At 39.8% G+C, this 22,545-nt stretch overlaps 1 protein-coding gene across 3 annotated transcripts in view; it reads left to right on the top strand.

The window, feature by feature from the left end:
• The first annotated feature begins 315 nt into the window (after positions 1-315).
• tmem269 (transmembrane protein 269) overlaps positions 316-22,545 on the top strand; it is a 30,786-nt gene continuing 8,556 nt past the window's right edge. The window contains exons 1-7 of one of the 3 annotated variants that reach the window (XM_052595092.1): positions 316-609; positions 2,060-2,117; positions 4,041-4,089; positions 14,915-15,062; positions 15,292-15,389; positions 18,079-18,222; positions 18,387-18,576. In XM_052595092.1, the coding sequence (XP_052451052.1) occupies positions 4,041-4,089; positions 14,915-15,062; positions 15,292-15,389; positions 18,079-18,222; positions 18,387-18,576 (629 nt within the window). In that variant the 5' untranslated portion in view covers positions 316-609; positions 2,060-2,117. The other 2 variants (XM_052595093.1, XM_052595091.1) reach the window with 2 other exon arrangements.

Here is a 22,545-nt window from a genome sequence, read left to right as displayed (position 1 = left end):
ACAGCATTTATTCCACAGATACTGTGCAGTTACCACAGTATAACTTTGACGTATTGTCAGGATATAGCACAGGATACAGTGATAATAATTAAAAATATTTATAATCATATATAATAATACAAATAAATAATTGTATATATGAATTTAACACACACACACACACACACACACACACACTTGGGAATCAGAAAGTGTTCAACTTTTTTTCCATCTACTCTGTCCTGCACCCTCCAGTTCTCGCAGATGGACAAGGCTCGAGACGGGTGATGCTGAACAGCCTCATCGTGCCGTGGTGTTTGTTTGTTCTTTAATTGCGATGCGCTTAGAGAAAGAACGAGAACTGTTCGACGTCATTTCCGGTGGAATATTCCAGTGAATCCTGCTATGCCTTTAAAAAGAGACGCGCTGAAAATAGGTTGAAAAGCGTTGTCTGTGACAGGTGTAATCTGTCAAATAAATTACATCTTTGTTCTTTTAAGGTCATAACTTTTTCGGGGACCCATATTCACTAACTGAATTATAAATACTGTCTCGTCGAGGCTGACGACCAAAAGCCGTTATTTGTCTGCGTTAATTTTGAGTCGCGTCGTTCTGTGCTTGACTTTGAAGGTAAGTTTATTCTCAGAGCGTGACATCAAGTTTTAAAACAAGACATTTGTTTTATTAATATTCTTATTCATATACGCAACGTAAACTTTTGTTATAGGATATTGAAAGGCTCTTTGCTCAGTACCAACTTAATGGAAGAAGACTAGATATTTTAAAGGGCTCAATAATAACCCTATATATTTATTCAGTGTGTTTCTGTAATAAAGCGCAGAAATAATTCAAATGCGTCTTTTTAGTGCTTTATGATAGGTGAGCGCACAAACCACTATCTGCAGCTTGATATGAGTCAGGAGAGTCTCATCATGCTGACTGATGTTGAGCGCACTGTTGTTTACTGTAAACTAATCAAATGGAGTTTGCGCAGACATGAGGTAGCCTGTTCAACTGCAGAAGAATTGCGTGAGATATAATGGTTTTTTGGTCATAACATGTCAGTTTCACCATACATACGGGCTACTTAACCTTAATAATAACGCATCAATCAGTTTATTGGCAGGTGTAGTTATAACAACTTGTGAGAAAAACAGTTTTCCTCTTAAATGCGACAGCGTACAACTTGTGCATAACAAGTGTATAACAGTGACCCGACTATGAATAAAACATGTAATAGACATGAGGTCCTGAGGCAGGAGTCAACGTGAATGGCTCTCATCTTGCCTTCGGAAATCACTGTAGTATTTTAAGAAAGAGTTTTTTTCTTTAATTCAGTTGATAGTCTGTTGCTGACTAAACAGAGCCCTATAATGGTTAAATGTCACGAACTCTCGACTGAAAACAAGAAGGCTGTGATTAAAAACGGTGATGATAATCAATAGATGTATAAATGAATAGAAGTAATCCAGGCCAGATACCACAGGTGAATAAGGTAAATTGTTAACTGATAGATATCACCTCATTTACCTCCCTAGTTGATTGATCACAGCACATTGAGACATCTGTCAGGGAAACTGCCAGGGAAAAAAGTCATCATTTTTCTGACCTGGAAATTTTGGTGTATGGAAGTGCTACAGAAGTGGATATTTCTGGCTCAGTGCATCAAAAAAAGAAAATAACTGTCAGAAAATTGCCTTTAATGATATCCCATGTGTTGTAATTGAAAACGTCTGAATCTGATGCAAATAGATAAAGTGTAATGGACAAAAACATTTCAATGTTTTTTGGTTTTCTTTCCACTAAACAAAGGAAAAATTAAAGCAAAATAGTCCCAGTCTATTTCAAAATGCCTTGAGTTTTAAGGTGGGTCTTTAAGATTAGGCTGTACAATTTGGCATGAAAACAAAAAAAGCATCATGGTATTACAGTGGTGTGCCTTTGTGGGCTGGTTAGCTTGTGAGGCAGGACTTGAAAGCACAGATTACACCGTTTTTTTTTTTTTTGCTGTACATGATATTATATTGTTCTTACCATCATTTGGTAAAAATGACTTCCTTTTGATTTGATTTTGTTTCAGTGCTGTTTGACGTGGATAGATCTGTTGACCATCATGATCCTCATGACTCCCACATCTGGTAAATAGATTGATACTGTATGCAAAACAGCGGCACATGCTATTTCTGCTTTCCACAGCAAAGAAAATGGCTGTTTATGTTTAGGATTCTTTTAATAAGGAGTGTCACTAACTGTGTTCTTGCAGTCAGTAATCTTGGCAAGGGTTGGGATTGTTGGCACAAGATTGAAACTATGTGAAGTTGTAGGAAAAACAAACAAGTGTGGACTTCCTCATATGTGGAGGACAGAGCTACAGCTTCGGTTGCACTTTAACTCAGTGCTGGATTTAAGCCCATTTTTGACTATGTATCCATCCCTAAATAAACAATTAAGAGGTTGATGAAACACATTTACATGCAAACTAATGCCAAAGCAGTTTTTATAGATAAACAAAAAGTTGTTTCTTAGCAGCTGGCTCTCATATCTGTTAACTGGAAAATATGGGACATGGTTTTTATTTAACTACTGTATGATGGTGTTTTTGTACCATAGTTGCTGAGACTAGCTGCCAGATAAATTCTTAGTTTTTACTGTTACCTGGTTACACTGAGGTTCAGTTACACAACTTCAGTGATGCCTTACAGTATTGTTCTAGAAACATAAATGTTAATCCTGTTAATCCAGGCTTCTGTCACATGGAGCAAAGGAACTAGACGTGCACAGAGACCTGTGGTAATGGCTACTAGGCATCTTTAGGCAAAATATAGTTGCGGTGCTCTTTGATGTTCCTGTTAGTTGTTAAGATTACAACAAAAAGGAAGTCCTTCTCTTTCATCACCTCATGCTTCATTATACTTTGGACTAAGTTCTAGGTCTTTCGCTAAGTAATATGTAATTTGAGATTTACTACTATCTATCTAGTGTTATCTAAGAGTCTGTAAACAGGAAGCTCCATATATTCATATTGTGATTGTGAATTTGACAGTGGCACAAGCAAGCACAGTGCATAACCAGTGATTCTGAATTTCTAGTGCCATGGCATTGTATTTGTAGAAATCTGATGTCATAGTTTCATAGCTTACTGCAACACTGTCATGCCACATTTCATCTGTTAGTTCTGATAATCTGGTGAATTTTGCATCATTTTGTGTGACACAAAATGACACTTGGATCATTTTTATTCACACATAATAGTCTATCCTGACTTTAATTATAGCCTTTTTGGATATACATGTAGCCTACTGTAAAAATGAAAGCTTACTTCAGACACTATTAATAGGTCTATACACTACTGTTAAAAAGTTTAGGGTCGGTTGAGTGTCTTATGCTCACCATGGCTGCATTTATTTAATCAAAAATTAAAACATTGAAATAATATTGCATTTTGAAATAACTTGTGTTTTAATCAATTTTAAAATGTAGGCCTCATATTGTTCTGATAGGAAGCTGAGTTTTCAGCAGCCATTACTCCAGTCTTCGGTGTCATATGATCCTTCAGAAATCATTCTAATATGGTGTTCAAGAAATATCTCTTACTATTATCGATGCTGAAAACAGTTGTGTTGCTTAATATCTATTCCTTTCTTTTTCAGGATTCTCTAATGAATAGAAAGCATTTCAAATATCAGCATTTATTTGAAACAAAAAGTGTTACATTATAAATGTCTAACCCTACTGTCAAAAGATCAATTTAATGGATGCCTGCTGAATAAAAATATCAATTTATTAAAAACAAAATTATACTGACCTCAGACGTTTGAATGGTAGTGTATGCTTTAATATTGTTTCCCTACCAATATAGTCCATATTAGGCTACTTGGTTTAAGCAGCTTTATTCATTTAAGATTTTCAACAAATATCACACATGCTTTATTAAACCTTATAGACTTCATAGAAAACATTTAACATGGAAATGTATTGCCTCGTATTACAAAGAACGTTAAGCTCTGTGGTGAATTCTGTATGTTGGCATGTGCTGTGTCTCATTGACTGTTTTCTTTCAGATGAAGAGTCGCTTGAAATCAACTGGCATTGGAATCACATCAAGTTCAGGTTACAAACACAATAGTAGGAACCCTTCATTAAAGGTGGAGTGTGTAATTTGTATACTTTAGAATGCTCAGTTTATTATGCCGAGACAGCTATAAGTACAAAATTCACTGGTTGAGTTTATGGCACTATCAAAACATCGTTCTGGTGGTTTGAGCAGCCTGACATACTGTAGTAGCATTGGCTCAATGGATGGGGGTTTGGGGCAGAGCTATCTGTTCTGCTGACCTGTGGCAAACTGGGGGAGAGAGGGTTTGATCACTAATGACACTAATTACACACTTCACCTTTAAACCTTTTTGATGTCTTTGTAAATATTAGGCAAGTTCTTTTTCTAACTTCGCTCGGTGTTTCACTATGGGAATCGCTTTGGGCGTGACCAACTACGGAAGCTCCTATGCCACCACGTCTGTCTTTGACAGACAGGTCGACCTGAGATCAGGCTCCGCCCCTACCTATATTACTCAGGTCGACCCCTACGAAGTCATTCTCGCTTTCTTCCCGTGAGGGACTACAAGCTCTCTCAGCAAGTCCGAACTTTTCGCTGATTTCGCTTAACTGTTCAACTGGCGGGCCGTCATTGGAGTACGCTACCGAACGTGACATCAGTGGATTGGATTGGTACTGTGTTGAGTGTCACACCGAATAGTGTCTGCGTCAAGGCGAGCTATTCTGTTCAGATTATCGCGTGTTATCACGACGATAGGATTTTCAGTGGTGTCAAGCCACCATAGGCTTTACGCGTCAGGGCGAGCCGCGAAAAGGGCTAACTACCCTGTGAACCATTAATCGGACTAACGTGTTGCGACGAGTCTTCGAATCACTCTTTCTCTCTCCAGCCGTCATGTCGACAGTCATTACCCCTGCCAAAGGGAATGAGTCGAAGAAGGAACCCGCACCCCGCCCGTGTCCATCATCATGTGAAGCAACCGTCTCGGGCAGGGATCCCCATCCCATGTGCATTGTGTGCATGGGCGCCAAGCACGCTCAAACGTCGCTTGCGGACCCACAAACGTGCGTTCACTGTGCGTCATTGCCGGTTAAAATTTTGGAGAGAAGGCTGAGAGTGGCGGTGGCTAGTCAGCAGGACCAATGTCTGGCTGGAGCCATTGCGAAAACTAAGGCTAACGATCATCAGCGAGCTACTACGACGAGCTGGGCTGAGATGATGGAAGCCGAATCCCCGGATATGCCTACTCTGTTCGATGGCCTTCTCGCACACGAGGATGAGGAGCCGGGAGATGAGGACGCAGAGGGCGATGCTAACTCTGACCTCCTCGACTTGGACATGGACGAAAAGGAGGAGGAAGACAACTCTCTCTTCCCTGTCCAGCAGTCTAGACCTCCTAGCGCGACTGACACTGGCTCTCAGGCAGACAGTAACCTGCACGAGGTATGCAAGCGAGCCGCGGCAAAACTGGGCCTAGCGTGGCCCAGGATTCAGAGGGAGCAGAGAGGGACCTTTATGACGGGAAAAGGCTACCGCCTGCTCAAACCACAACGAGACAACTCCTACCCGCCGTGCCGGCGTGCATGAAGGAGATGTCCCGCCATTGGGGTAGCCCCTTTAAGAGCAAGCTCCCGACAAAGGGATGCTCTAAACTTGAGATCCAAGGAATGGGAGAGCTGGGGCTGGCCGGACCCCCAGCGATAGAGTCTTCAGTGGCCTATCACCTCCATCCATATCGTCGATCTATTTCTGCCTCTTCCCAAATTTCGCTGCCGAACAAGATGGAGCGCCTGACCGCGTCCATCTATCAGAGGATGTACAAGTATGCGGCGCAGTCAGTGTGCTCGCTGAACGCGGTGACTTTACTGTCAGCGTACCAGGCGGAGATTTTGGAGGAGATGGGGCGACAATTAGATACAGGAGTGCCGAACCCAGCTCTCTGGGACGAGATATGTGTGGTAAACGACCTAATTCTCCGCTCTTCTCGTGGCAAAGTTCAGGGCTGTGGCCGTGTTATGGGCTTGGCCATTTCAGGTGAGAGAGCGTTATGGCTGAACCTGTCTGGTTTAGGCGACGCTCAAAAAGCTGAGGTGATGGACGCTGCGTTCGACCCAACTAAGGGCCTTTTCGGACCAGCTCTCGAGAAAATGAGAGAAACCAGCACCCTCAGGAAACAGGAGGACGAGGCTTTTAACCTCTGTTTACCGCGCAAGCAAACACCGCGACCACCCTCTCAGCCAGCACGGCAAGGTTTTGCAGCAGCCGCTGCGGCGAGAGGAAGACAGACGGGAGCTAGGAGTGTGAGACCGCCTCCCAGCGGACAGCAAGTGGGCTATCGTCCGAGATCTGATGGCTCCGGACCCGGGGGGAAACATTCATTTGCGGCCGCGGCGGCGAGATACCGCCCACCCCACCCCGAGGATCGGAAGAAGAAGCGTGCGACCTGACACGCGAATGTTCCCCGTCACTTTTCTCTCCGCCCGCAAAGAGAAAGAGGGGGTCCAGCCCTGTTGTTCTCAGTTCAGTAAGGGCTCCAGCTATAAGCAATCAAGTTCAAAACGTTCTCAAGTGTCACCAAGCACTTACACTGGGTTTTCAAACGCCCATCAGTTCAGGGGAATGTTTAATAAAAAATGCATTATCGCATCCAGGCCACAGGCTGAGGGCGACTTGCTCCCCCAACTCATTAAACACAATAAATGTTTCACTATCACAGCCAGGCAGACAGCCGAGGGCGATAGATTGCAAAAAAATCCAAACATTGAGATGTGTATCCCTAGCCTCTCCGCTGGAGGGAGCGCGCGCACCCCCAGAAGGGGTCAGCGCGGAGACGGTAATGACGTCATCAAAACGCGCCGGCGTTGGGGAAGTATACAGGGGACCTCTCTCGGCTCGCATACTCAGTTGGCGCGCATGCGCAGCTCATCCGTGGGTTGTAAACACGATTTCACGGGGATACAGGCTTCAATTTGCCATGAAACCACCCAGATTCAATGGTATAATAGCCTCAGTGGCCGAGGGAGAGTCAGCTCGCGTCCTGACGGCCGAGATAGACTCTCTTTTAGAAAAACGAGCCATCAGAGTAGTGCCAAAGGAAGTGAGCTGTCAGGGCTTTTATTCCCGTTACTTTGTGATCCCAAAGAAGGGGAGCATATCTCTGCGTCCAATTCTAGATCTCCGTGTGTTAAACAAGCACCTACGGAAATATTCATTCAAAATGTTGACACACAAAACACTTTGTCGATCCATCCGCCAGAACGACTGGTTTGTGACGATCGATCTGTCAGACGCGTATTTTCACATAGATATTTACCCGTCTCACAGGAAGTTTCTCAGGTTTGCTTTTCGAGGCACTGCTTACGAATTTCAGACAATGCCCTTTGGTCTGTGTCTAGCACCAAGAGTATTCAGCAAATGTGTGGAAGCAGCACTTTTCCCATTGAGAAACAGGGGGATAAGAATACTGTCGTACATAGACGATTATCTGATTTGCGCCTCGTCGAAACAGCAAGCAATCAAAGACGCAGATATGGTGTTATTGCATCTCGACAGCTTGGGATTCAGAATAAACATGGAAAAGAGCCGCTTAGAGCCAGCTCAGCACGCAGAATATCTGGGGCTCAGTATAAACTCCCTCTCTTATCGAGTCACTCTGACAGAGAGGAGGATCGCGTCATTCACTCAGTGTCTCTCCCGTTTTCAGACGGGGAAAATTGTCCCGTTCAGACTGTGCCTGAGAATGCTGGGCTTAATGGCTTCAGTGATATGTGTAGTACGACTGGGACTACTAATAATGAGAGACTTTCAGCGCTGGGTCGCGCATCTGCATCTGTGTTCTCGGCGTCATCTCAACCGACAGGTGAGAGTGACGTATGCGTGCGTCAGAGCGCTCAGACATTGGAAAAGCCCCACGACCCTCAGATCGGGGATTCCCCTGGGGGCAGTGTCGTCGAGAGTCACTATGACGACGGACGCATCATTAAAGGCCTGGGGAGCGACTCTAATGGGCAGAACTGTGAACGGCGTTTGGCCCCCTCAGCTAATTCACAAACACATAAATTACTTGGAATTGTTGGCAGTGTTTCTAGCGCTGAAACATTTTCTGAGCTTCATCAGGGGTCGGCATGTTTTAGTGAAAACAGACAATTCCACAGTGGTTGCTTATATCAACCGACAGGGAGGCACACGCTCTCTTCAGCTGCACCAGCTGGCAAAAGAGCTGATTGTGTGGTGCGACATAAGTCTTTTATCCATCAGGGCAACCCATGTTCCAGGGATATTGAACAGGGGGGCAGACTTGTTGTCCAGAGGAAATCCCCTGTACGGAGAGTGGAAGCTTCATCCCCAGGTGGTGAAACAGATATGGCAGAGATACGGCCAGGCGGTCGTAGATCTCTTCGCCTCGCAGGAAAACGCCCAATGTCATCTGTACTTCTCTCTGGCAGACGGAAATGCACCATTGGGTGTGGATGCTTTAGCCCACCAATGGCCAAATGTCCTGCTGTATGCATTTCCCCCTCTGAGCCTGATTTCACCCACTCTAGCCAGGGTGAGGGAAATGGGATTGTCGCTGATACTGATAGCCCCACGTTGGCCTTCCAGACCTTGGGTGGCCGAGATTGTTCAACTACTGTCGGGTCAGCCGTGGCCCCTCCCTCCCCGGAGGGACCTCCTGTCACAAGCGGGGGGGGGAAATCCATCCTCACCCAGACAGGATAGCTCTCTGGGCCTGGCACGTGAAAGGTGGAATTTAAGTGCAGCGGGTCTGCCCCCATCGGTCATACACACTATACAGAGTGCAAGAGCCTCTTCCACTCGTTCACTGTATAGTAATAAATGGCGAGTCTTTGATGAATGGTGTGGACGGATTCATATTGTCCCTTTTCAATGTTCAGTGAGGGACATTTTATGTTTCCTGCAGGATCTGCTGGATAAAGGGAAAGCTTTTTATACGATAAAGGTATACTTAGCGGCTATATCTGCTTGTCATGTGGGTTTTGGGGACAAGACAGCAGGTCAGCACCCTTTAATAAGTCGATTTATGAAGGGGGCACGACGTAAGAGGCCAGGGGCCAGGCGAATGGTCCCATTGTGGGATTTGTCGACAGTCTTAGAGGCCCTTTCTCAACACCCTTTTGAGCCATTGGAAGCTATAGGGTTAAAGTTTCTCTCGCTCAAGACAGCACTACTGTTAGCGCTGGTGTCAGCTAAGAGGGTGAGTGACTTACAGGCACTGTCGGTCAGCCCATCTTGTCTGCAGTTTTCTGCAGTGTTTCCAAGGGTTTCCTTTCGCCCTAACCCGGCTTTCGTACCTAAAGTAGTGGATTCGTCATATAGATGTCAAACTACAGATCTTGCAGCTTTTCACCCTCCTCCGTTCTCTTCTCCAGAGGAGAGGAGGTTGAATACCTTGTGTCCTGTACGAGCACTTCGTGTGTACGTAGAAAGGACAGCAGGTTTCAGGAAAAATGACCAACTGTTCGTGTCATGGGCTACTCCTCACAAGGGGAAGCCATTGTCACGTCAGCGACTGTCCCACTGGATTGTAGAAGCTATTTCCTTAGCATATGCATGCAGAGGTTCCCAACCGCCCAAGGGCTTAAGGGCCCACTCAACTAGGGGCATGGCGACATCATGGGCCTTACTCAGAGGCGTTTCGGTCCAGGAGATCTGTGCTGCAGCAAGCTGGGCCACACCGCACACTTTTGTGCGATTTTATAGACTGAACGTGTCTGAGCCATCCTTAGCTCATGCAGTGTTAGGAGTCAGCACGTCAAGTCCCATATGATTGGTATAGCGTACGTTGCAATCCGGGAGTGGTCTATATCTCCCATAGTGAAACACCGAGCGAAGTTAGAAAAAGAACGATGGGTTACTTAACGTAATCCCAGGTTCTTTGATAACAGAGTGAGGTGTTTCACCAACACTTCCCTCCTTGCATAGGAACGGGAAGAAATCTCTCTTAATGACTTCGTAGGGGTCGACCTGAGTAATATAGGTAGGGGCGGAGCCTGATCTCAGGTCGACCTGTCTGTCAAAGACAGACGTGGTGGCATAGGAGCTTCCGTAGTTGGTCACGCCCAAAGCGATTCCCATAGTGAAACACCTCACTCTGTTATCAAAGAACCTGGGATTACGTTAAGTAACCCATCGTTTTTATATGCATTACTGAGCATAAAATATTTACACTTAATGACAATACATGTGTTCTTGCATGCTTCTCTCATCCCAGAAAAGCAGCACATGCCAAAGAATGAAAGTTGACCTGGAGAGAAAATTGCAGAGATTGTCAATTGTTTTTTTTTTGGTTTTTTTTGGGTCATAGTACATTATATGGACAAACATATTGGGACACACCTCTTAATTATTGAATTCAGGTGTTTCTGTTAGAGATGCACCGAATATTTGGGAGCCGAAATTAATGTATTTTAAATGTATTTTGGTGTTCGGCCGAATAAGAGAAAGGCTGAATAATATGAATCGAAAACGCGATCAAATAATGCAGCAAACATGCCGGCAGTGTGAAAATATTTAAAACTATTAGAGAAAGATGCAGAAATAGCACAAAGCACCGACAGTGAGAGACCCTTTAGTGCTTCATCACGTCTCTGATGAGAAACAGAGGTGGCTTATGCTGGTGGTTAGCTTACTGTATGATGATTGAAATCACAAAATTACCACAAACGATTAGTAAATAAAATTTATAATGTTTTATTTTATAATGCACGCACAAATTTAATGTATTCTGACAGAGCTGCACGAGAACGATGGCACCAGGGTTCAAAGTCCGAAGCGCGAGGAAAAACTGCACTGGACTTGTTACTTGTCAGTTACTCAATAAAATTTTTGTGATTTTTTTTTTTTTAAGGCATGTGACATTGTGATACATGCTACAAACATCTCCCCAAATTCGTAATGAGAATCATTTATAAACCTTCATGCTGTTGTCAACTAAAAGAAGCAGGGAGGTCTTCCTGTGGGTTTCTGCCACCTTTGCAATTGAATACTAGCCATTGGCTAGTAAGTTTTTTTAGTTTACTCACCAGAATGATATACTTAATATACACTGTATATGTTTTTTAAATGGCACAGCTTTTTAAATACTTGAAAGTACATTCTTAACATCAGTCAGTCAAGCATTATAATATGATATTTGGATAATCAAGTATTATTTAATGATAGAACTTTAGTAATTATAATTAAAACTTGGTTACAATGTTTGAATGCATAGACATTTTAACTGAATTTAGGACTGGTGGTGGTGCTCTGGTGGACATTCAGTATTTCTGTAAAAAAAAAGGAAACAATTGGGGGAAAAAACTAACAATAATCCTGATAAGATAATAATAATCATAATAATAATAATTATACTAATAATAACAGTAAAAAACGCAGTAAGGATGAATGAGCCAGGTGTCCCAATACTTTTGTTCATAAACTGTATCTGCTAGTGGGGGATTTGATTCTCTACTAACATCCCAATAGAGATCTTTCAAATAGTTACTGCATAGTAAATAAAACGTGACACATGATTGTGAATTTCTCTAGCAAAATACACATTCAACTGCTTGAGATGTCTATTTAGATTTTATGCCCACTGATTTTCTCCAACACAAAGACCTCTTTGTGTGACTTCATTGAAAATCACTGCAGTGTTCCAGTGGCAAAACAGTCTTAGTCACAAATAAAGAAAAGCACTTGAATTTTAGCAAGTCTTTCTTGCTTATTTACCTGTTTTGAGAACATTAATATTCTTTTCATTTTGAAGCACAGTGTGAATCTGAATGTACATGTTTAGCTATTATCTGTATAGCATTATCAATAGCTCTTCTAGGTGAAACTGCTGTAATAGTGCATGAATACAGTAAAAACTGTCCATTTACTGTAGATGGTTGATTAATGAATGATTTATGAGAATGCTACTTCAGGATATGAATCCGCAGTGATTCAATCACCACATGATTGCCAGTTGTTGTGGGTGTAACCTCAACCTGTGGGTGTAAGTGTAACCTCTTGCACAAAAACAGACATCTCATTGTAAAAATGATGATGTCACCCCTTTTTCCCCTTTTTCACACTGTCAGCCCAAATGTGTGTGTGTGTGTGTGTTTTAAAGCCCAAATACCATGTATATAAGCACAAAACTAATGTTCAGATAGTTTGCTGCATCTGGTTCAGAAAAATGACAGCGATTGAATAAAATTTTAAAATACTTTCTTAAATACATTGGATTCGAACCACAATTTTCTGCAGTGTAAACATACGATTTTTCTATAGCTTTAGTTTGTCAGATTAAAGAGCTGATGGGCTGAATGTGATTTTTGTAAATGAGACATAATTTCCAGTAATGTCCTCTCCCAAAACATCCTTATAATTCCCGTTAAAATTGTTTTATTTGATGTGGTAATAGTGCTTTTGTGCTTTTGGTGTACAAAGGGATTGTAATCACATTGCTTTGATCATATCTAATAAGTGAGAAAGAGTTTCATTCTGTTGGTAAGTGTATGTCTTTTTACCTCAGCATGTCTTTTTTTATATTTAATTAGCATTTGAATGTTGTAATTACTGTCTAGATGAAATTGCATATTGTTCAGTGCTTTTTTTTTTCGTTTTTTCACTTTAAAAAATCTTTTTAATTGCTACAATGATGTTTATTTTTTCCCCTTGTTTTCAAAATTGCACTTTGTACAATATATATACTGGTGCATCTCAAAAACTTTGAATATCATGGAAAAGTTCTTTATTTTTTGTCATTTAATTCAAAAAGCAAACTTTGTTATATTCTAGATTCATTGCACACAAACTGAACTATTCAAAGAGTTTTTTGTTTTAATTCTGATGGTTATGACTTACAGCTTAGGAAAAAAAATCAGTATCTCAAATAATTTGAATATTTTATGAAAGATCAGTCAAAAAAAGATTTACAAAACAGAAATGTTCAAGATCTCCAAAGCAGATTTAATTGTGCGCTCAATACTTGGTTGGGGGCTTCTTTTGTATGAATTAATGCTTCAGTGGAGTGTTGCATGAAGACGATCAGCCTGTGGCACTGCTGAGGCATTATTGAAGCCCAGGTTGCTTTGATAGCGGCCTTCAGCTCCTTTGTATTGTTTGTCAAATGTTACTTATCTTCCTCTTCACAATACCCCATAGATTCTCTGTGAGATTCAGGTCAGGTGAGTTGGCTGGTCAGTCAATATATCATGGTAATATCATGTCAGCAAACCACGTGGAAGTGGTTTTGACACTGTGGGCAGGTGCTAAAGTCCTGCTGAAAAAATGAAATCAGCATCTGAATAAAGCTTGTCAGCAGTTGAAAGCATAAAGTGCTCCAAAATCTCCTGGTAGATGGCTGCATTGACTTTGGACTTGACGAAACATAATGGACCAACACCAGCAGATGTCACGGCACCCAAATCATCACTGACTTCAAGCAGCTTGGGTTCTCTGCATCTCCAGTCATCCTCCAGACTCAAGACCTTGATTTCCAAATGAAATGCTAAATTTACTTTCATCTGATAAGAGGACTTTGGACCGATGAGCAACAGTCCAGTTCTTTTTCTCCTTACCCCAGGTGAAATGCTTCTGATGGCTTGGTTCTAGGAATGTGATAGCTGTAGCCCTTTTCCTGAAGAGTGTGGTGACTCTTAATGCTCTTTGTGAATCTCTCCCAATTTCTTGAATTTGCTTTTCCTGACAATCTTTCTAAGGCTGAGGTCATCCCTGTTGCTTGTTCAACTTTTCCTACAACACTTTTTCCTTACAGTCAACTTTCTATGAATATATTTTGATACAGCACTCTGTGAACAGCCAGCCTTTTCAGCAATGTCCTTCTATGGGTGTGTTGATGATTGCTTTTTGAAAGTCTACACAGTAGTCGTTCCCATAATTGTGTCCAATAGAGGTACCCAGTATTTATATTAGAATATTCACATTTTTTGATATACTGAATTTTTTATTTTTCTAAGCTTGTAAGTCGTAACCATCAGAGGTAAAAAAATAAAAAATAAACCAATAAAACTAAAATAATTCAGTTTGTTTTTAATGAATTTAGACTATAATAAAGTTAGCTTTTTTAATTAAATAAAAATTAAATAAAGAAATTTTCCATGATATTCTAATTTTTTGAGATGCACCTGTATATTTTTAACATCTTATGGAGGAGTTAATGTTCTGTTGAGGGCATAGCATTCATAAAGAATATCTCCGCTTATTTTGACATAGTTTTACATATAGTTTTATTAATGTAATATTTTTGTGCAAAGGCATCAGATGGAGTCCTGCATGTTAAAGGATTGGGTCCAGAATAAAAAAATCCTTATGATTAACTCATCCCAATATTATCCAATATTTTCATTCCTTTCTTTCTTCAGTCAAAAATAAAATAAGGTTTTTGAGGACAACATTCCTGGATTGTTGGACCCAGTGTTTACAAACAAACGTGCAAAGAAAGTCAAAAAGGTTCTTCTATGGCATCGTGAAGAGTACCGTAATCATTTTTAAGAGTGTATGGGGCTATATCATATGATATTAGTAAATTATCAGGACATTTTTATTCTGGAAGTGGACCAATCCTTTAGAGAAACAGATATTTTTTTTTCGACAAACATGGCTCTTGGCACTTTCTGTGATAACTGAGAGTATGTCAATACATTTTAGAGAGATTGAGTGAATAATTGCAAACATCACATGTTTAGACTATGGAGGAATTTGCACTTTAGAGTTAATTAACAGATATTTTAAAGTTTAACTAGTTGACTTCAGTGGAATGCAGTCAGTTCATACTCCCTTAATATATTTATACGTAACTGAGAACTTTCCACACCATGCACTGACACATGGAGCTGTTGTGTAATTGCTCATGTTTCTTTTTGGTAGCCTTTTTCCAGGATGCTAACAAACTGCTCCTGAACGAACAAGCTAACTGGGTGCATCTAAAGGAGTTTGCCCGTAAAAATGCTGCCAATGCTCTTTCTGTTGCCAACATGCTCATGGGCATGGCCTCAATCCTCTGCAGTCTCAATGGGTATGCATTCATGCTTTTGATTTCACAGAGAAAACCAAATGCATACAAAAATATTACGATAAACATTCATAAAGTGAATGTTGTGTTAGAAATTAGAAACAAGGTATTTTAAACAACACCTTTAAAATAAAATACAAAAAGGTTTCGCTTTAAAGTGAAGTTAGTTTTGTTTACCTTTCTCACTGTTTTTTTTATTTCTTTATGCCCCTGCCATCATTATTATTCTTAGCCATCATCATGCCGCATGCTGGCTGGTTCTGATCGGTTACCTGCTGGATTTGGCAGATGGAGCAGTTGCTAGGCAACTAAATGCGTGTTCTGCACTGGGTGAGTAGTGTTGAGTGTCCTTCAATACAAGTGAGTCAGGCCAGAGGTGAGACTTGTTGCTTTAGATGCTTTCATCTACAGTCCCCTTATGGAGCACCACTTATAAATAAAATGATGGGAAGGAATATCACATTGAACAGTCCATTGGATTAATAGCCCAAATGTAAAGGCAGTTATTAAAATTAACATATAAATGTTTTACTATTATTATAGTTTTAACTACATTTTAAAGCATTAAATATATCAATTAATATATATATAATAATAATATATTTTTAAAATATGCAATAAATGAGAGTCATATACGTATTATTACCACCATTTAAAGTGTGTTTTACCAGAACCACGGTGTTACAATACCAAACTACAAAGTAATCACAGATTAAACATGATTAAATAAACTACTAAAAATTTAAATAAAAACTACAAAGAATTAAAATAATGTAAGAATCAAATAAGAACTAGAATAAGGATCCATAATATTAAACAGATACACAGGACTACAAAATACTGCGTATGTGCAATTAAGTGAAAAAAAGCATAGTATAGAACAAAGCACAGTGCAGTATTTTATAATTCAACTGTCTGCTAGGTTTTAAGGTCACACTTTATATTTGGAAAAAATAAGTACAATGTACTTATTGTGTTCATATTGTATTGCAAAACACTTTTGCTGCTATTGAGGTGGTATACGGGTAAAGTTAGGGACATGTTTGGTGGTATGGGTAGATTTAAGGCTAGGTTAAGGTGTAAGGGATGGTTCTTCAGTGTAATTATAAATGTAATTAGAGTAATTAATTACAAATGTAATTACAAATAAGTATTTAGAAAAATATAAGTACAATGTAAAAACAAGTATGTACACAATAATGCATTGTACCAAATTATTAATTTAAATGTAAGTAAATAGTAGTTAAGGCCACCTAATAAAAAATATGTATGTTAATTTGTAATTTGTAGTTTGGTCTGCACCAATAGCCTAGTGGGGCAGCACATATGTGTGTGTGTGTGTTTGTATATATATATATATATATATATATATATATATATATATGTGTGTGTGTATATATATATTTATATATATATATATATATATATATATATATATATATATATATATATATATATGTGTGTGTGTGTGTGTGTTTATATATATATATATATATATATATATATATATATATATATATATATATATATATGTGTGTATAATTATTATTAGTATTTTTTTCTGTTAGTGTAATATTTAAAATGAAATAAGTTTTTTTTTTTGTAATAAACAAACAAAAAACAACAACAAGTAGGCTTTCTCTTACAAACCACACAACCTTGCCAGCTCTGTAGTGGAAAGCCAGTGGCTTGTGTGCAGGTGGTCACGTCCACTCAGCTGCCTGAAATAGCTTTGTGGTGCCCTCACAATGCCAAGTCACTTGTGCTCTTGAGCTGCATACTGTTGCCTGTTGTTCTGCATGATCTCACTGATGGGTGTTGTTTTGCTTCCCTTTTTTTGTCAATTGAACAGTTTGTTTGTGATGAAACAGCCTAATTCAGGGGGATTGTGTTCTGATTGTCTGTTAAATCCTGATGCTTTGGTCCCCCAACATATCTGACATTGCTCAAATTGTTGACCACGAGATTGAAATTCCTGCCCGCTGTCCCAACCTGATGAACACACTGCAACCTCACTAGCGATAAAACGAGTCCTGAATGTTGTTTGTAGATTATGATAAGCTCTTTTGGAGTAGCGTGAGATTTCTCATGGTTCAGTTTCATTTTTTCATTTGAGTGGACTCGATCTCGAGCTGGCAGAGATAAGGTTAGGCAAGGATCTAAATGAAGCAGATTATTTAATAAACAATAAGGCAGAACCAAACAACAGCTATACAATAGAATATACAGACAACAACCAACAAACCCACTTATAAACAAAGCCACTAGAAAGCAAGCCTGGTACCATTAGCCAAAAAAGCGTAATGGTTAATGCTAACGGAAAGGAGACAGAAGGCCATTTTATTTGATGAATGAATGTCAATGGAGGAATAGTCTCAGCCTCAGACGTCACACCCACGGATCGCTGGCTGAACGTCTGATATGTACGCCACATTAGCTGGAAACACTTCAAGTCGTCATTGGATTGGTTAGATCATACAGGATTTCTGGGTGTGTTGCATTCTTTAAAGTTCCGCCTGAAAACAAAAATGCCGTGGCGCCAAACCCCCTCATGAAAGATGAAAGCTGTCTTGTTTACAACTGCGACAACGATCGCTTATCAGGATCAACTAAACGCTTTATTTACAAAAGTATGTGAAATATCTCAAGTTTACCGCATAGAACTTGCAAAATATGTCAGAGAGACATGATTGGTTGCTTTACCTGTCAGTCAAAGGACCTCTTGGGCTACATGAAACTGATGAGGAAAGGCTTCGCTACACTGAATAAACAGCTTTTTAGAGGAAACAGCTCATCATTTAATGAATCGACAGCCTATCGGCTAATCTTCAACATGTTTCACACAGCAGAAAATGTAACAGAATTATCACTTAAAGTCTGACAATAGTATTTCTAGCTGGCACCCTTGGCAGTTGCTTTGAGTCTTGCTGTTTTTTTCCACTGTCTTGCGCCATGAATGTTGTTTTTAAGACCGTGTCAGTGTCAACAGTATACTGCAGTGTACTTTTATGTATTACAGGTGCAAAGTTGGATGATTTTGCTGATTTCACAACATTTGGAATAGCCACATCTCTCATCTTAAGGACACCCAGTCTTTTGGATAACATCCTGTGCATGTTGTATGTGCTGTCTGTCTATACCCGTCTCTGCTTCTTCTCTAGTGGTGAGGAACTTATACCAAAATTATTTTCATCACACAAACACACACACACATATACATACACACGTGCATATACATAGAAGTAGCACAGCTGTTTGTAACTGTGTACCAATCAATCACTAAATAAAGTGTTTTTCAGTTAGAAGTGTGTTTGCTGTTTTCTGCAGGAATCCCGTTCATGTACCGTGGCCTACCGTGCATCTACTCCTCTGCCATCCTGGTGTGTGTTTCTCTGCTGACTGGAGGAAATACGGCAGTACTGAGAATCCTAGCAGTGGCCATGATTCTCTTCATGGTCAGTCAGAACTTCTACCCACATGACAGAGTGCTGGAGTCTCAGGCCTGGAAGAAGGTGGTGTAACAGATATGCAGATCAGCGATTCATGGGTTAAATTCTGTTTTATAAATTCAGACTGTTGGGACTAAATGCCAGCCTGGCTGGACTTAAATTACTTTACGATACCCATGCGAGCCTCAAAGGATACCTGAAACCAAATTCCTTAACACACACACACACACAAAAAGAAACCTTTCTTTTTGTTCCTTACTTTTGTAAGTCCTTTATTAAATATGTATTTTATATGTTTGTGTATTGCATAAAATGGTTAATCCTGGGTAAATGGTTAAAGTGCTGACTTATAAGTGGAAATGCTTGATTTCAATCTTATACTTTCTCAAAAAGAAATGTTCTGCAACCCCCACACTCCTTGGTAGCTCGTAAAATTTTACGAGCTCACAGGACCACAGGACAGGAAACCTAATCCTTACAAAAGAATGATAGAATGTACTCAAATGTAGTCTTAATGTGTATAGTATTGTTTTTGCGGTACATTAGAGGTTTCCCATATAAATTGGGAATATCTGCAGTGTTATCATGTGTTAAACAAATCTTTAAATGTGTAATTCGATCTAAAAATTAGATCTTTGGTCATATATATATTATGTCTAGTCTTGTTCTAATCGTCATGCTTTGACAGACCCATTTATCTAGAGCAAAGTAATGAAAAATGTATTTAATCTGGAATAAGGAACTTGCTTTAATATTCCTGATGAAATCGGACAGGCCCTAAATCATCAGGGGGTTGTCTCAACAGAGACAAAGGAACTTTCCCGCCGCTTCAGATCGCGGATGTTCATTGGGTGGTTCACGCGAAAAGAGGCGTGAACATCTCAAGCTATAAGAATTGACCAAACAAGGTCCACTCCCTCTTCTTCCTCTTCCCCGTTCTCGGATACGCTGCTCTCCAACGTTTTGGCCGCGCTCCCAGCGCGAACCCCCTCAGCACAGGGGCTGAGAGGAAAAGCCATTTTAATGGCTCCTTTGGAAGCTTTCGTTTCGTTCGTTTTCTTTTCTTTTCTTTACTAAAGTTTATTAAACTATTCGCCTCTCCACGCAAGGAAGACGAATTCTGGAACAATGTTTGTTGAACCTTTCAAATACCGCGCGAGGACAGAACAAAGGACCACGTGCTCCACGCTCACGCCAAGCGCAGCGTGCACGCGCGTCACATGGCCTCCGTTTCATGGCACATGGCTGTTTCAACGCGCAAGGCTCACAAGCTCGACGCCGATCTCACGCCACACTCACATGGGACACTTCTGCAAGTATCACTTTCTCTATGGAGATTTAAATGCTGGTTTAAAGTGTTGTTATGATCTGATTTGTTGTTGGCTTCTAAAAGTTACTGACTATGATTTTCATACCTGAGCTCATTCTGTGATCTCTCTCGCTTTCTACACTTCTCTCTCTCTCTCTCTCTCTCTCTCTCTCTCTCTCTCTCTCTCTCTCTCTCTCTCTCTCTCTCTCTCTCTTTATTTGGATTCCGTTATGTCTCTTAAATGTTTATTGTCTGTATTTTCGTACGCATATTTTACTCTGTGTGATTTGTAGTTTGATGTATTACTAGTTGAATTATTAAAACTCATATATAAAATGATTGGCTTTGGACTCCACCCCACTCACATTACGAGTCACTGAAATGTTTTGGTCTTTAGCTACAAGCTCTAAATTTAGAAACTAAATTTATCATAAGGATAGGATAATATTTTCATGGCCAGAGAATACTTTTCCTTGAATTATAAGGCGTGATAACTTTATTGAAAATTGATAGGTCTATAGTGGTGTGCTGGACATACCACGGTTTTGATCTGCAATAATTTACAGTAAGAGATATCACAATAATTGATATGAAGAATGTAATATTGACATATTAATGAGTAAATTACAGTGCCCTGTGATTTAGTATTGGTATTGGCAATTGAGCTATTTTTCATAATCAATAAAATTAAATGTAACTGTCATCTGAGATATATATTAATCAAATTCTTGATTAATTATTCAAATTCCCTATATATCATTTGAGTTAATTACTATGTAAAACTCAATGTTGTTACATTTTGGTGGAGGAACGCGGCTATTTCAAACTTCGTTTTGTGAGCAATCAATCTGTGTATATGGTTTTTAATAATTTCTGCACGTGCGCTATGAAATTATGTAACGTTACTGGTGAGATAAGTCGCAAGACGCGAACTCACTCAACTGACTGAGGCAAAAAGCTGGTCAGTAAGCACCTAGGTATTTATAGAAACTTAACAGTATAGTCCCTGTTAATTTTAATGAAAGTAATCTGCAGTATAATGTTAAAAGTATCCTGTTAAGAAAGACCAAAATCTTTTTACAGTGAGAACATTTTAATATGAATAATTAAAAGATGAAGAAATCTTTTATTAGTTGCAACATGTAAATCTGAACATGAGCGATGTTCCTCTGATTCAGTAAAAAGGCCTTGTTATTAAATATCGTTATTGAATTCGTGGTAAACCACAATAACATTCAAAAATAAAACGATAAAAACTCCTGGTCTAAAATTGGCTTAGCTACCCGATTTTTAAACCTAAAACATTTAAATCATAAGTGCTATTTTGATAAATGTTTATTGGAGTCAACAGTTGGAAAATTCCTGTTTTTATTACAGTTGTGTTTTGGAAGTGAACGGATCCTTCTTCAACCTATGTTAATATAGCACCTCAGAGATTAAAACTTTCTGTTTGTTACTTGTGATTTTTGATGCAGAAAATCAGCCTGACAAACGATCAGATAAATTCTAAGTCATATTGAAATTGTAATTCCTCTATCTAAACACTAGAGGGAACGTGTGGGTTAGAAATTTCAGGGTACACCCTGCTTTCTGATTCCAGCTTGCATGAGTGCAAAGCTGCCAACCTGTGGCCATTTCAGATAATGCGCTCTGATTGCTAATTTATAATCCCCTGTGATGTATATTTGAATTGGATGTCTAAATTCTCGATAATTATTTGCATTTACAGCTTTGCTCGTGCGAATATTATTACAGGGAAACAAAAGAATGTTCCCTGCCTTTGACTGTTTACATTTACTTTGAGTTTGGTTCAAACATGATTTGAATTAAAATGTAATTGTTAAGAGTGGAAATCTAGATGTGTCAGGTCAACCACTGATTGACCCACTTAGAAGGTAAGCCATCTAGTGGCAGTCTCCTGTTAAATCGACTAACAGACCTCTGTCTTTTCCTTTCTGTTTGAAACTGCATGTCTACTTTTACCCCTTTTGATTAATCTCACCCTGTTTGATTAATTTCATGATCATTAATGATAACTTACAAGCTATCAATGGTTATTATAGGATATTATTCCGATTTTCCTTTTAATTCTTACATGCTTATTTTAAATTTTGATTTAAACCAGTTTTGAATTTCTAATTTGAATTAAGTTTTCTGCTCAGCAGGTTAAAGACAGAGAAGCAGTACTTTCCCCCCCTTGTGGTGAAAACCAGCTACTCCTTCTCCCTTGTTTCATTACTGTCTTTTAATTTGATGTTTATTATTTTTGCTTCTCTCTTTTGACTTAGGTTATTTTGATAATTACCATTATTATCATAAATTCCTTTGTTTTGTTTTATCATGATTAGATAAAGCTGTTACCTTTCCTCTCTACATATAGTTACTCAATTGATGTTAAACAAACCAAACCTTAATTAACTTTAAGTTTCCTTTGTTCATCCTTTGTGTATTTGATTGTAGAACTCCCTTGGTGATTGGACAGTCATCTCAGGTTTCCAGTGAGCAAGGCTGCCCGATCGGTGTTACCGATACTGGCTGCGAGTGAAACTCGGTCCCTCTTGTCTCAAGAGACATCAGCAATTTTCGCACTCCAAAGGTTGTGCTAAAAGTCACAAGCCGTGCTGTCCTGCGACACGCCAGAGTAACGGAGGACCGGGGACACTGCGGCTCAGTGTTTGGGGAGCACCGGGGAGGTTGACCAAGCCACTGGTTCCCACCTGAATGACTT

This window comes from Carassius gibelio, chromosome B23 (assembly GCF_023724105.1).
Source record: "Carassius gibelio isolate Cgi1373 ecotype wild population from Czech Republic chromosome B23, carGib1.2-hapl.c, whole genome shotgun sequence".
Taxonomy (NCBI): Eukaryota; Metazoa; Chordata; class Actinopteri; order Cypriniformes; family Cyprinidae; genus Carassius; species Carassius gibelio.
Note: the sequence above shows the minus strand (reverse complement) of the source record. Positions and strands in the feature narration are given on the sequence as shown.